Here is a 16,957-nt window from a genome sequence, read left to right on the forward strand (position 1 = left end):
TTTTTTTTTACAAAAACGTAACGAAAAAGCGATAAAAACGTGATGAAAGTTTGACAAAAATGTGACGAACACGTGATGTAAACCACGAACGTGTGACAACAAAAACAAGGAAAGGCCTTAGCTTTCAAATGAGGCATTACACTGGCCTACAAGCGGTAAAAGGTAAATGACCTGTTCCTCTGTCCATAGTACAGATACAGCTAATCCAAACAATAACCCAGTATTTTAAAGTTTCAAATCTCCTTTGTCTTTGACTGGAATCCCATAAATCCAGCGCTTTTAGACGGTAAAGCCCCAGCTCGTCTCATCCACAACCGCTTTATTTTCTCCACATATTGTTCGTCCTTCTGATGATGTTTTGAGCCCGCCGACACGCCGTAGGACAAAGCCCTTCTCTCCGGTTACTTCTGTAGAACAATCATAATTCGGCGTTAATGAAGTCACAGGCGTACGGCGTCAGCATAACAAAACAGTGTTAGCATAAAGAGTGTGGATCAAAGGGCAGCTCCAGCTAATCACATTATGTTTATGTCCCCTGTGCGGGCGGAAACAGAGGCAGAACACTCCCCTGACTGATCCAATTCAACCTCTGCACAGCCCCTGCGTGAGAGGAGGGGCCCATGCAGGCAGTCAAGTCAAAGTGAGGTCTGGAGAGGAAGCAAACACCATGTTCAGTTGAATTTGTATCTATGTGAAAAAATTAATAGAAACTGGAAAACAACATTACAGTTGACCTCCAGATTTCCCTGGCTAAAAGGAGCCGTGACGCAGAGGGAATCTGTCCAGCGGTCATAATGTTGCGGCTGATGGTTTTAATGGATCACTCTGCGCCGTGGAAAAACGGGCTTGATTTGATGTGACTGATGCCCATGGAGTGTTACAGGTGCGGACAGGGGTGAGAGTGAGGGGCTGAGGGCCGAGGCGAGCCGTGTTTTTGGTGCAAATAGAAGCAGAACGGACTTAATGAGGAAATGTCAAGATGGATCAGAGCGGAGCCGCGTGACTGGAGACTGTCGCTCTGAAGGAGGAGGGAGAGCGGAGAGTGGAGAGGACGGATGGAAGCTAATCTAATGGAAAGTTTCTCCAGTTTTATGAGTCAGTCGCAATTAAATTTTTTCATTCATGTTTCAAAATAAAGATGCAACTTTTGTATAAGGGGGAAGGCATCCAGAACATACTATATTGCTGATAAAATAACCTAGTTATCTTTTTCTTTTGCTTTTGCTTCCCTTCTGCACATGGGCACAGAGTGACACAGGTATCCCACAACCTTTGGGAAGCTTCGAGACGCACTTTCTACCCAGCAATTACAAGCCAGAGCTCTGGGGAATCAGACCTGGGTGGCTGGGCACACCCCAGAGATGTGGAGAGTCACCCGGGAGGATCTCGGAGTAGAGCCGCTGCTCTTTCACATCATGAGGAGCCAGCTGAGTTGGCTTGGGCATCTGTTTTGGATGACTCCTGGGAACGTAGAAAGACCTAGGACACACTGGGAGGACTATGTCTTGTGTATTTCTTTACAAAGTTCAGTTCACTCACAAGGACCACAACCTCAATTTGAAGTGATCCATCCATCCATCCATCCATCCATCCATCCATCCATCCCAGGACATGGACCAGTTTAGAGCAGCACCAGAGATTCCCACCCCGTTTTCTAACCTGTGAAGTAAGATCCCGTGGTGCACTGTGTCAAAGGCAGCGCTCAGGTCCAGCAGAACTAAAACTGAGACCTTACCTGCGTTGGTGTTCATACGGATATCATTTGTCACCTTGATCAGAGCTGTCTCAGTGCTGTGGTGGGGCCTAAAGCCTGACTGGAAAGAATCAAACACATTGTTAGACAGGAGAAAGTAAGTGAGCTGCTGATCCATCCATCCATCCATCCATCCATTCTCTTCCACTTGTCCGTTGCCGGGTCGTGGGGGCAGCTGTTGGAGCACCAGCCCCTCATGGCTCCTCCTGCAGGTGGTGGGTCCAGAGAAGGACGGCCTCACGATTCCGGACCTGTTGGTCTCTCATAAGGAGCTCTTTGTCTGACCCGTCACCTAGGACCAGTTTGCCATGGGAGACCCTACCAGGGGCACGAAGCCCCAGACAACAGGATCATTCAGGCGCTCAAACCCCTCCACCACGTTAAGGTTCCAAGAGGGGAATTTGAAGTGAAATAAACTTTATTGAACACGTTTGACGATGAAGGTGAATGCTGTTATGATTGCCATTTTGTGGCTTCATGGGACGACGACAAGCTGTTGGGCTTTCATCCCCAATGACCTAAAAGAAATAAGTTTGGGGGTGCTGAGGAGAGACTGTGGGGAGGGACCGGGAGGTATTTATCGGATGGAGACCGCAAAGGGCGTACGTGAGGTTTGGTCCTTCACACTTATCTTCATTTGCCTCAAGGACTAATCATAAGGCAGTTTGAAATCACTGAAAATAGTCTTCTACAGTATTCTTCATTCCACAGATCTTGTTCCGTCAGACTAAGCAACAAAAAGAAAAACATCGACCAGTTCTACGTTTTGTAAATGATGGATGAACAGACAGTTGTTCTGAGGGACAGAGATACAGCGGAGAGAGAAGCCGGAGTGACAGGCATTTAGATTCTAAATGCTGGAGATGACAGTGCAGTAATCCCTCTGACACTTTCTGTACAGGATAAGGCCATCACTTTATAGACGGAGCCCGGGATGAGAGCATACAGATGCATCATGGGAAATGTGTGGAGAGGCACGGAGGAGAAAGACGGGCTGTCCACACTGTACTTCATAGTGATCAGAATGAAGTTGTTCATTGATTGGGCTTTAAGAAGCTTTAGATTTGGGGGTTAAGAGGTTCTAAAGGGGGGTGTTGGTATTTATGACCATTTATAAAGATGATAAATAATAATAAAGTTCTGTTTCATTTAAAAGACTGACTCATTTTTATATCAGATCACTCATTCAGATCACCTTCCATTCAAATTGTCCAAAAATTACATTGGGACTGATTTTAACCCTTCGCAAATGTCCATCTGAACAAAGTTTTGAGCCACAATTGATGAAAAAGAGGCTCCAACTGTCGGTTTGTTTTGTTTTTCAACAGTTTTTTACAAAGTCCGGCTAAACACAATCATTCAACACAAATGACTCATTCAAATTAAAAGCAAAAAAGTTCATCATCATCATCCACTTGTGCAAAGAGGCAACGAGCGCTTGAACGAGTAAACGGCGTCATTCCATGGGGAACCTAATCCTGCTTTGCGACGCCCCGAAGACCTTTCCATATTGTAAGCACTCATTATTCCAAAAATGGCCGGTTGGAAAAAAAAATCACTGGTAAATATTGCAAAAGAACTGTGGGCTGGAGTTCGAGAGAGACCTACAATTTGATGCAAATGGCCTTGACTGCAAATAAACATTATGTAAATGGAGAAATCACAATCCCATTTGCATATGTATAAGGGTATTTTGAAGAGCTTGTTTTTGCTAAACCAGTCTGGGTTGGTAAATGGCATTTTAAATAGCGTTTTTTTCCCACATATTATTCAAATTACAAAACAAATGCTGGTGAGAGGGGTTCAAATCTCAATAAATGGGGCTTTAGGGGAAAAATAAACCTCAGGAAAAGCCTTTGGAAATATTGTTCAGTGTGGACACTCTTCCGAAAGTATCCCGTTTGTGTCTTGCGCAGGTGATGAGCGTGAACATTTCCGACGGGGATAAAGTGGTCTTTGAAGACGTGGGGCAGCGGGAGAACTCCATGTTGGCCAATGAGAGCATCCTGATGAGAGGGCTGGTCGTACGGAGCCACAGCAACCAGCTGGCCATCCGCTTCCACAGCTCCAGGCCCGACTCGGGGAGTGTCCTGCTCAGGTACCGAGGTAAGTTCTCAGAAGGCTTCGTTTCAAAAACAAACACCAAAGTACAGATGGTTGAATAAAGTCAAAGCGTTGAGGGGGCCTTGTTTAACTGGATGCACAGGGGAAAGCGAGTGCATTTATATGAAGTGCGTCACGGGACTGTTAATAAATTGCTTCCATTGTTTTTGATCGTCAGCCTTGCCCTAAATGAGCTTTTGCAAAGATATGAACCACTGTGGTGGAATGGCTGCTCTCCGGTGCTATAAATACTCGTCGTCAGTTCAGCGGCGGAAACGGCTCCCGTCTGTTTCTTTATTAAATCTGCTGCTCTTTGGAGACAGTCCATCCTTCATTGTGCCGCGCTAACGCTATCATCGGCACAGCGCTAACGTCAACAGACCGCACACATCCCATAATGATCCCGGCGCACACAGAGCAGGCGGCGCTATGGGAAGTTAGGCCCGAGGATTAGGGACGAATCCACAGACAAACTCAATCTGGTCCAGGGTTTAACAGTTCGAAAGTGCAGGCTCCACGCCTCTGCTGAGCTGTTAGCATGGCAGACCACTATTGACGGTGCTCTAGGTCAGGGGACGGCAACGTGAAGCCCAGGAGCAGACTCTGGCCTGGCCTGAACCCCTGGCCCATACGATGATAGACTCATATCATTCCATACATACATAAGTGCTTCAATATTCAATATTAGCCCAAATAATGTTCAGAGTACAGCAGAATACCTGACCAAACAATATACAGAAACATTTTCTCACACAGCAAAATGTGTACAGCCTCAGGAGTGCTGATGACCATAGATTTACAATACAACTATGAAAAGGTTTTTGTGTTTCCATTACTGGTGCCAAATTGTGGAATGATTTAAGCTCAGATCTAAAACTGTGCTCAAGTATGAATCAGTTTAACCTCTTAGCTCCCGCCCGAACCGAGAGGATCTTTTTCCTCACGTCATCAGATTTTTTTTCCATCATTTTTTTGTTGGGTTGTCAACTCATTTTTGTAACTTTTTTGTCATTTTTTGTCACATTTTTGTCATTTTTTCATCATTTTTAATCACATTTTTGTCACATTTTTGTCATTTTTTTGTCATTTTTTTGTCATTTTTGTCACATTTTTGTCATTTTCTCGTTAATTTTTAATCAAATTTTTGTCATTTTTTTGTCGTTTTTTTGTCACATTTTTGGACAATTTCTTGTCAATTTCTTGTGACATTTTTGCCACTTTTTCATCAATGTTTTCTCACTTTTTTGTCACATTTCCATTGTTTTCGTCTCAGTTTTGTTGCTATTTTCACAGCTTTTTTCCAGAAGCTTTTGGACTGGGGTAAAGCCAAACTGGAGAAAATGTGCTCAGTTCAGGTGGGAGTTAAGGGGTTAAGAAGACATTTTTGAATTATGAGACAACAGAACTTACAGATTACAAGCGATTCGTCTCATGTATGTGCCTTGTTACTATTGCTACTTAGCAATTTTCTTTTGAGTTTTGAGTAACTATGTAGGAACAGGAAACTGATGTTATCAATCTGTTTTTTTTTTGGACATGTGTATTTGTATTTGGCTTTTTAAGGGAACTGACAAGTTTGCTTTTGTCTTTTTGATTTGTAACAGCCTTTACGTTAAAAATTTTGTAATTTTGTTTTTTTGTAAAAAAAACGAAAAAAAAAAAAAAAAAAAGAATAGCTGGAAAATCAATGTAAAAGTGATTGAAAAGTGATTCCTATAGGGCAGGGGTGTCCAAACTTTTTTCATGGGGGGCCGCATATTGAAGTGTACACGGGGTGAAGGGCCGTAGATCAGTAGTTTGTGCCGCAAAACCTTCGACTAGCAGAGGTTTAAATTGTGCCCCACACCTCTATTTAAGCTTAAAACCTTCATGCCAGCTCTGTCTCACAGTAAAATGTTAGTGGTTTGGTTAGAATTGTATAGAATTATTACATTTCAAATAAAAAGGTCCATCTCTGGTGATGTGTGTACAGCAAGAGGCCGAGGGCCACCATAAATTGGTCTGAGGGCCTCATTTGGCCCCCGGGCCGCTCTTTGGACACCCCTGCTATAGGGGACGCCCCATTCCCCCCTTAGGTCACATATTATGCAGCGATTTGGAGAAAGCTTTACTTTGCATTAGTCTTAAATAGTCTTTTTCCCACACTTTCCACTTCACATTCCTGTGCACTATTCATTCACACCAAACGTGGAATTGTTGGAATTGACTCTTCTGACTTGTTTTCCTTGATTATTATGTGAGAATTCTCCACTGTCTCTGTTATTATTGACCATACAGTGTCGTGCATAATGGTGACCAATGAACCTGAACAGTGCAGTGTCGAGATATCAATTTGAAACGCTAGCTGTGGTTTACTGATGTAAATGTGAGATAAGCAGGAAGTCCAATTCAAAGCTTTGTAATGTCATTTTAAAACTCACTTATATGCAGTATTTTCAATGCATCTATATACATTAACTGTTTCTAAAGGTTTGTAACCTTTCCATCAAACAGAGAAATGAGGGGAAACTACACAAACCGGACGCAACAGCAAACTTACGAGCAAAAATATGTAAGGTTGAAAGTATTTGTGGATGAGAATTTTTTGTAAAGGAATTCAAGCAGTTTCATAATGATCAAGAAGAATTTCGATTGAATACGTTTTGTTTAATTTATATTTATTGGAGTTTTTTGACACAGGACTTTACTTTTACTTATTGTTATTATTATTATTATGTTGACGTACAGTGAAATAGTCACACCTCCCACATTGAGCAAGTCGTCGAACACTGACAAATAAAAGCAATTTGTTTGTTGAACTTTATCTTCAGAACTGACATGTTTAAGATGTGTTCTTCATATATCAGAATCCTAACATTGACATCACCACCTAAACATAAATCATGCTACGTCCTACTCTTCTACTTTTACCTGAATAAATATTTGGATGACTGCTTTTTACTTCTACTTGAGTACTTTAGCGGTACTTTTACCTGAGTGTATCGTTTGGCTTCCCTGCCCACGATGTCTTGTGGTAGTCATGTAAAATAGGGCCGAGTGGCTTTGCTTGTTGCACCTCCTGGCCGTCGTGGTGACCTTTGACCCCATGCACAGTGGCCACGGTTGACAGCAGCAGAGGAACACGCGCTGGTGGGACGAGATTATCGCACTGCATAATGTGATATCTTCAGTTCTAAAGAATATTAGATCTAAAGCAGAGGGATTCTGACTTAAATATCTGCCAATGGATTATTTTAAATGCAATAAATATACTATAATCAGATCGTTGACTGACCTACTCAAACCAAGGCCCAATATGCTCATTTTAAGGAAATGCAGGGCAGTCTCGCTTTTGTTTTTCTCCCAAATGCACTTTGCACACAGCTGGATGTCACAGAATGAACAGACTCACGGAAACAAAGAGGAGATTAAGAGCTTTGTTGGACATGAGTCTGGTTTGGCGCTCAGACCCCGGCGATAGACAGTGGATCAAGGGTTCGTAAATACATGGGCGTGATGAATGAACAGGGTCGTCGTCGCACCGGAGTCTGGACACTGGTGGTGGCAGAGGATGTGCCCGAGTACATTTTTCTATGTGATAAAGAGCCACTGCGCTCCTCTATGATGGGGGGGGGGCGTCCCTTTCTTTCTCCATCACTGAAGAAACAGCTTTGATTACATGATTTGAGATTGAAAAAGGGTGTATATTTGGCTTATGTTTGTTCAAAACAATAAATCAGAAACAACGTCGCCGAAGCCCACTGACAGCTGTTTTGTCCCACAGTAAACACGGCCAGAATTGTCATTTGCATTGTATTACGTCATCTCGGTCGGCTTTCATATTACACGCGGAAACTCAATATTTATGAATGAGCGTGAGAAACCAGCCGACGGCTCACTCGCGGACAAAATGTGAAATATCTCAACACTGACCACTGCGTGAACAATCCATGTTTTTACCAACCATGTGTTGCATTAAGCTAAAAATCATGAGTGACACTTAATCAGAAAGGACTTTATCTGGGTGTAAAGTTGGAGCACCCTCTGCAGGCAACAGTGAGAATGATTGTACTGCCCCCTTGTGGGAACTGTTATTTGTGTTTTGAGTTTTGTATATTTTGTCCTCTTGGTGTTTCCGTAGTTCAGAAATGTTCCAATCAATCTCTCTAAAAGTCAAACTCGACAGTGTTTTATTTTGGCTCTACAATATCTGTCTGTAAGTATTGAAATGTTAGCTTCCATTAGATACCAAATTTTGTCATTTTAGTGAGTTTCCAATCCGTAATTTCTAGGAATAAATTAGGCGCTAATTCCGTTAGCATCCCTATGGGTTTTCCCATGTAAGTTAGCATTGTGCTAATCGCTCGCTAATGAGATCGTTTTTTTTAAGTTTTAGCTATCTCTAAGCTACTTATTTTATATTTATATAGTTTGTTTGCCCACACTAAGATTGTAATATGCATTCTATGTTTTTCTGTGTGTTACAGTTTTACAGTCCTTCAGCAAATTAACACCAAAACAGAAAGACACTTCCTGGCCCTTTATTGGAGACTGTTCTATCTGTAGAGCTAGTTCACACACTAGTAAAGGCAGAATAATGATCACTATTTACAAAACTGTCCAAGCTGTCTGCTCACGCATGCTGCTGCAGAATAAGAAATGACCATGGTAAATAGGTTTGCTCAAACCTGATGTTGGCTCGGTCTTATGCGCAAGCCGTCCCTGACAAAATTGCCATGACCTGTGGAGTCCCCCAGGGGTCAATCTTGGGACCCCTCTTATTCAACTTGTACATGCTTCCATTGGGTCAGCTAATAAACAGCAACAATGTGTCGTACCACAACATGACACTCAGATCTACGTGTCACTGACGGTTGGTGAACATGGGCCTGCAGATACTCTCTGTCACTGGATCCAACAGATCAGTTTGTGGATGCAAAACAACTTTCTCCAGCTGAACTCAGACAAAACTGAGATCATTGTTTTTGGCCCACAGGCACAAAGACAAAGTGTTATCAGTCACCTTGAGTCTCTCTCTCTAAAACCAAAAAATCAGGTTAGAAATCTGGGAGTAATCATGGACTCAGACCTGAACTTAAACAGCCACATCAAAGCAATAACATCAGCAGCTTTTTACCATCTGAAAAACATTGCTAAGATCAGAGGAATAGTGTCAAAACCAGACTTAGAGAGACTTATCCATGCATTTGTCTCCAGCAGGTTAGATTACTGTAACGGCCTGCTAACTGTCAGACAGCTACAGTACATCCAGAACCAGGAAATACGATCATATTAGTCCAGTGCTCCGGTCTCTGCAATGGCTTCCTGTCACTCAGAGAATAGACTTTAAAACAGCTCTGCTTGTCTACAAGTCTTTTCATGGTTTAGCACCAAAGTACATCTCTGACATGTTAGAGCCGTATGAACCATCTCGGGCCCTGAGAACTTCAGGGATGTTAGGTTAGATGTTCTCCTGGTGGTTCCCAGAGTCAATAATAAACACGGTGAGGCTGTGTTTCAGTTTCATGCAGCTAAAATCTGGAACAGTCTTCATGAGGATGTGAGACAGGCCTCAACTCTGACAATGTTCAAATCCAGGCTGAAAACAGTTCTTTTTGCCCATGCATATGACTGAAAGTATTTTATCTGCACTCCTGCCTTTTACTTTAATTGATTAGTTTTATGTTGATGCATTATTGATTCTATTTGTTTTCTTGTATTTATGCAACTGTGAAGCACTTTGAATTGCCTTGTGTATGAATTGTGCTCTCTACAAATAAACTTGCCTTGCCTTGCCTAATGTTTCCCGGTGGCACAGCTGTTCTCTGTACGAGTCGCTACATCACCAGACGTGGTATTCTCTGCTCCACGGGCCTCGGGGGGGAAACGGCCCACCTCTCCCTGCTCGGCTCCGATAAAGCTCTCATTTAACACGCTGAAAAATCAATTCAACTTGGCCCCGGCAATTAATTCATAAAAAGAACTGGCACCAATTACAACTTTATTATCAGCAGAAGAATACGAGTTACACGGCCGTTTGAAATGGATTTTCAGCATGACCACGGCTTGTAATTGTGTAAGGAAGTCTCGGGCCAAACAGCCGCGCATGAGGGAGTGTTTTCACCGAGAAATGAGACCTTGTTATTGACTGTGTATAATGCATGCCAGAGTTATGAGTAACCGCGAGCTTAAGCGTGTTTCAGCTAAACTTAGTGGTATAATATGATATTTACATGCATGTATACAAGAGATGTTTACATGTGTCCAGACTTAGATGGTTTGGAGCAGGAAATGTACTGCTAAAAGTCTGTTCTCTTCGTGAAGGATTTAAACAGAATCCTGCCGAAATTCTAACAATGTTTAAGTAGAATGTTATGTTTAAAATATAAACACTCAAACCTTCTACTTAAAAAAATAACTTTTCTTGAGTAAAGTAATGTTGAAATTCTACTCAGTTTCACAATTTTTTGATCTGAGGTCATTGCAAGTGCTCAAGTACCCCTAGGTCTCGTGCAGTGGTTCCCAGGCCTTTTCATCTTGTGTGCCCCTTGAACCTCATACTTACCCCTAAGTACCCCCTACATTGTGGGTATAGGCAAGTTTTCTTTGCGTATAGGGCCGATTTTCCACACTGGAAAAATCAAAAGCTTAAATGAGATAAATGACTTAAAATTGCTTGTGTAAAGGTTCTTTATGTTGAAGGCTTTAAAAAAAAAAAAAATTATTGTGCTCATGTCGGGAAGAAATTTCATGATTCATGTTGCAAGTCATATGGTCTACAGTACACAACATGTTTTTTTCCCCCTTTTTCACTCCACCGTGTCCACCCCCCACCCCCGTGCCACACGTCTCAAAACCCAGACAAAACACGGAAAACTGAAAATAAAATATATATCACAGCTACAGCAACAACACTATATAGACAGATACATAATAGAATCATAATTATTATTATTAATATAAAATACATACATAGTAATAATAATAAATAATAATAATAAAGTGAATATATACATATATAAAAGTATACAAGAAAAAAGGAGAGAAAATAAAATAAAAAATATCAACAACAACAATAACATCTTAAAGGCCTAGTTTTGTGTACTTGTATATGAATAATATAATATATAATATAATAATATAATATGTATGAATAATATATATGATGGGTAAAGACAGAAAAATCAGAGAGAACAATCGAAGATAGAAAAAAAGACAAAAAGAAAAAAAGAACTGGGGTAAATTTGGGAAACATTGGAAAAATTTGGGAAATAAAGTGAAAATTTGGGGCAGATTGGGGTAAGAATCGCAACAAATGTTTGGGTAAAAAAATGCACATTTTGGGAGAATCGGGGGAAAAAACATGAAACATTATGAAGAAATTTAGGGGGAAAAATGAATAAATAAATACAATTTAAAAATTAGGGGAAAAATCTGAAAAAAATTGTAAAAAAAAAATGTCATTAATAAAAGGTGACAGCTAACTTAGAATAGGTCTCGGAAGAAACGCTGTTCATGCATTGGCACCGGATTCAAATAAAAAAAATATATGTATAAAAATAAATCATTCAATATGTTGAATTTGAGTCTGAGATAAAGATACAAATGCCAACACCAATGGAACAAGCATAAGACCCACTTGAAATCAGACAAATATTAAGAGAAAAATGACTTGTTCCGTTGGCGATAAGATGTTTAATCTGATCTAAGACCAGACCAAATCTACTCTTTAGATTGAATCTCTTATAGATTTCTGTCATTTCTTCCTTTAAATGATTCATTTAATGCACTTTCTACAAATGAAGCCTAGGCGTTAATTCATCCTGGGAGACCAACTTCAGCTTCACCTATACCTCCAGCCAAAGATCGCCTCCGTGAGGGTCACACCTCCACCTCAGCCCATCAGCGTAAGAGCCGCACCTCATCCACCTCAGTCCTGCTTTTAAGCCTCATGGAGCGTCTGTCTGTCTGTCTGAGTCTATCCAGGCTGAAATGCCAGTGTTGTACATAATGTATGGCCTTGTATTGACAGTATTTCTCCCATTTAACCCTAAAAATGTTATTAAAGCACTCTCTGATTTGTGTAATAATGTTTCTGGTTCTGTGCTGGAGGGCCGGATTTGGCCCCCGGGTCTGACGTTGCCCACCCCTACTGTGTGGGTTTGGCCGATTATATCAAAAGTGATCTACTGAAACTCCCATTAAGTTAAAAAGACGATGTGTTGTGAGCCAAATTACTCTGAACCACATACCTTGTACTGCATAGTATCTTCATGACTTTCTTTAAAAAACAATACACACGTACACTTTGTTTTTTCTTCTTTTTTTTAATCTGAAATAATGATAATAGCTGGTCTAGTGCACAATCAACCTATGAACACAAGCTAAAAGTAATGCTACAATGTTTTCCCACTGATTACGGGGAAAATAAACCTAGAAAGCTAAGAGCAGGATAAAAAACAAGTAAACCATTTTCCACAGGTCGTGTTTTCATACTTTTCAGAAAATTGAAAATTGAAAAAGCAAATCCGTGGAATTTGCCAAAATTGCCTTTCCCCTTAACTTCCCCTTCACACCCAAAGCTCTCAACTCTGGAGCTGAAAAATAATGATCCAACTGTAAAAAAAAACATGCCTTCATTTGGTTACTGTGGTCAACATAAAAACAGTGTAAAGTTGCTCATTCAAACTGATGTTTCACCTTCTGCTCATTTCAAAATCTCTGTTTAAACGCAGTTATTTGTAAGAAAGACCTTGATCCACTCGGTCAGCTATTGTCGTGCTCTTTCACACTCCGCTCTTATTAATCAAGTCCATTCTATTGGACTCCATGAACACCATTGTGTCCTCTGTTGGACTGTTTCTCTCACAGTCTCTTCGGTATCACCAGCCAAAGCGCGTTGCCTTTCATTGTATACGGCTCCTTCTGCGCCCTCTCATTTGGCCCATTGTTATCTGCCCACGCCCGCCCCATTATCCGCGACTTTAATAATAAACCGGGGCCGGAGTCAAAAAGAATCCATTTCGCAAAAAATATCATTTTGCACCTCGAGACGCTGGTTTAAAAGCCAGAATCAAACGTTGAGGAGAGAGAGAGGGAGCTGATTTGTTGGCGTGTTGTAGAAGCAGCGGGAGTGTTGTGGGTCACATGAACAGTGGGCTGGAGTAATTAGTTGAAAAAGATGATTCATTTGCCAGGGAATTTATGGTGCATTGGGGTAAAAATAGTCTAAACGGGCAGAGTCATGAGACAGAGCGCCAGCCGGCAGCGTCGAAGTCGAAAAGATTGCTTCAGTGAAGTACAGACCACTTTGAGACTGATGGATTTCGGCCACAGGTTGAGAAGAATCGGGCCTGGTTACCTGGTTTACCCACGATGGGAATGCTTTGATGATGCCTGTCTTATTGAGAGTGTCTTTTGAGTCCATGTGTCCTGAAGTTGAAGATGCTTTACTTCTCATCCAAAAGGGTTTGTCCGCTCATCTGATTTTGCTCTGGCCCCAGGCTGGACTTTGATACTCCAGAGTATTTTATACTAGAAGCCAAACATCTTCCATTCAAAAATAACACACTGACAACAACAGTTATTTCAACCATACTCCTGCCCGGCTGAGAACACAAGCATGTAAAATAATTATAGTAAAGATTGATAAAGAAATCCCTCATTTGAAAGAGAGATGCATGTTGTTTCTGTATGAGGGAGACCCTGCTGTGTGAGGGTCATGGAAGGGGCACCGAGGCAGTAGAAATCAGTCAAGTTATTGCCGTGTTTGATGAAGATTTTGGATGGGTTTTCAAACACTACTGGGCAGATGGTATCTGGCAACCCTGGATCACCTTGTGATGGTCTGCCAATTTTGAGAGGTCTTTATATTGTGGATTTAAGCCTTTTAGGTTCAAGCACCTCTATGCTCCAAGCAGTCGCCATGGAGTGTTCCTCTCAGAAGAAGCCCCATCGTTAGAGACGGGTTTTACGCTCTCATATCTTTGTTGGTTAGAAAATGTAATATTGATCTAAAACTCAAAATATTGAGTAGTTTCACTTCCTGATTCTCTAAGCGAGCTACCAGAAGCCCCCCCTCTTGCTCCCCTTCAATACGCAGGTATTTCAATAAAGATAAGATGAAGAAAAAAGAAAAAACATATTCCGTGTGGTCCGTGAACTATGGCGAGTGTTTTTTCCCCCACGATGAAAGCATTATGTTTAGCAGGAGATGAAGCGGTGAGGAAAGATCTGTCGGACCTCAGGAGGAGCTTTTTGGAAGCTGTCGCCACAGTGTTCTTAGAATAACCACTGGGGGAAGAGTCAAAGATTTCTACAAAATGTGCTAGAGCTCGAAACACAGCTCCAGGTCTGTTTGGGATGAGAGAACAACAGCTCATTTTTGCGTAATACCCTCTTCAATAGCAATAGTCTATTTTGGGCTGGGGCTCAAGGCTCTCTTGTGATGTGACTTTTTACCATATTACCAACCTTAAAGCAGTACTAAGTAACTTGTTTACCATAATGAATCCTTTCCGTAGTCCCTCTGGGGGTAATACAAGGGTTAATGGGATGATTGGGGGGTCTTTCATCTCCCCCTGGTGTCTGGCCAGAAAACCACAATTGCAACTTGACTGCCACCGGACCGGAGCCACCAATACACACTAATAGAATCATGAAGAAGAAGGTAATAGGCTAACGGGCTAAGCTAACTGCGGGCTAGCGCCACTGAGTGAAAAAAAATATTTCCATTGTGTAATTGGATGTACAATATGCAGTGCTGGGCAAGTTACTTCAAAATTGTAATATATTTTATATTAGTGATTACAGCTTTAAAAATGTAATACGTTTGTGTTACATATTATTGTTTCAAAAATGTAGCTGAGTTACACAACTTTGAGTTACTTTTGGCAAAATGTAAACTGACAATAGTAAAAAATGCCACCAGCAAAAGTACAGCAGGAGATTTCTTTTTCCTTCACTTTCCCGCGTTCTCTTGTGTTTTGTAAATGCAGATCTAATACACCAGTGTCCAACTTGATTTGGCATGTTGCAGGTTATTTGAGGGGAGTTTGGCATTTGTTCATTCGTACATTAAAATGCACTTGTAACTTGAGTTACTTGAATTGTAATGGCTAATATAGTCCCGTAATTTGTCTCAGTGATATGTTATATTCCTTAGTTACTGAAAAAAGTAATTTATATTTGTAACTAGGCGTAGTGTTTACTCTCACGCAAAATCGACTTTCTCAAGCTTTACATCATGTTATTATGTCGTTCCCTCATTAAAAACATGCCTGAAGTGTTGCCTTGGCACGTTCACGTATTTTTGAGTAATCTGTAAAAACTCTGATGGCGGCCATTTTAGGGATAGGTTTGCCTGAGTCCTCCTAGGAACGCCCCCACCTCCTGGAGACGCCTCAGCCGAGTAACCAACCACTGCTCCTCAGCAGAACCCCCTCCCCACTGATGCCACAGACAGCGTGTGGAGGGGGCGTGTCGGAAAGGGTCAGAGGTTCTTAAAGAGACAGAGGCCTATTTCAAGACATTCACTACAGCCATTTTGAGAGAGACATTTTATACAAGGCAGTGATTCTAATTTACTGCATTTACAGACCAACAGAAGGTTTGGTCATCATTGTAGTGTGATATAGACTGGTGCCATGTGACTGAAAAAAGCATAATACCCCCTCTTTAAAAAAAATCAAAACTTGCTTCAACACCTGCAGTTGCGCTTATGGCCTCTAGGGGCAAGAGTTACTTTGTACTGTTTTAACTTTTACATGTGTGAACTGTCAAGTCCTTCACACCGTCTTTATTGTGAGTATTAATCTGATGGCTGCCTGCAGTTGCCAGGACTATATTCCACAAATTGCATTGTGTCATTGTATGTAGAAATGTGAAATCTTATTAACTATATACCTCATTGGTCCAAAATCCCAAGCTCATTCCATCCCTTTTCCAATCTTTAGTGCCACTTCACATTACGGACGTGTCGTTTCTGGCACCTTTAATTACGTTTTGGAAGCTGCTCTTTCACAGATTCAAATGACGCTCATTAATCCTTGTCGCATGTATTCATTCACATATTTGAACATGTCTGGAGACCGTAGAGAACATGGACATGAGGAATATAAAAGTGATCCCCTGTATTTGTGTTCCTTCCTCTAGCCGCCATGTTTGTTTTGATGCAGACCGACCATGTGCTAATCCGTTTGGCTCTATAAAGAGGCTTTGTATAAGAAATAAAGCAAAGACTGCCTAGTGTGGCGAGCCCATGCCATAGTCACACATATATTTTCCCCGGACTCAAATTGCGCGTGTTGCCCCCCCCGGTCCCCCGCCCCCCCTTGTTTTACGGCCCCGCGCCTCGCCAGCCACACACGCCCTGTATTTATAGCGCCATGAAATTTCCTTTTGCTAACAGAGACAAATGGCCTATTAGCCTCGCTGCATTTTACATGGAGGGGCTGATGAAATATAGATACGTTTCCCGTGCTCGCCCCCCCCCTGCCCCCCCCTCCCTCCCCCCCTCCCTCTCGTGCGTATCATTGAGAATAATTGGGCGTGACAGGCTGCGGCGGGACGGGGCGCGTGGCGGGTGGGGACAGTTGCCTTCTTGTGATGAGATTTCCATTTCATTTCGGCGCAATGTCACTGACCGCCTCGCAGCGGACGGATCGTCGGGACGCAAGCGCTTTGGGTGTAAGGTCACAGGTTCGAGTCCCATAAAAAAGTGTGTGGGCATTGGACGGCAGAGTGTTTCGTAAAGCCGCTCTCTGTCCCGACGGTTCCAGACACATTATCTTTATGCGAGCCCGTTACTGCCGTCTGTAATGTGGCCGCTCCATTAGTGAAGATTGTATAATTGCGAACACCTCACAGCGCTGCCCCCCTGGTCTCGCCTCATTGGCTCCTGCTGCTCGTGCCATTACCCCTTCACTCTCTCTCTCTCTGTCTCTCATACCCCCCCCCCCCCCCCCTCATTATCTCTCTTTTCCTCTCCATCCCCTTAATTCGAGCTGTTTTTATTTGCCGGCGACACAAAAATGCCAGTGATGTAAATACTCTTAATTTGTGTTGTTTTAGCTGATCAAGATAGGATTTTTGCAGTGCATCCCCTCTCTCTTCTCCCTCTCT

At 42.0% G+C, this 16,957-nt stretch overlaps 1 protein-coding gene across 2 annotated transcripts in view; it reads left to right on the forward strand.

Annotated features, from left to right (window-relative positions):
- The window catches only part of LOC306965136 (seizure protein 6 homolog), a 226,029-nt gene that overhangs the window by 159,133 nt on the left and 49,939 nt on the right, over positions 1 to 16,957 (forward strand). For both annotated transcript variants that reach the window (XM_079559378.1, XM_079559379.1), the window contains exon 4: positions 3,670 to 3,859. In XM_079559378.1, coding sequence (XP_079415504.1) covers positions 3,670 to 3,859 — 190 coding nt within the window. The remainder of the gene's footprint in view (positions 1 to 3,669; positions 3,860 to 16,957) is intronic.

This window comes from Gobius niger (genome assembly GCF_951799975.1).
Source record: "Gobius niger genome assembly, chromosome: 1".
NCBI lineage: Eukaryota > Metazoa > Chordata > Actinopteri > Gobiiformes > Gobiidae > Gobius > Gobius niger.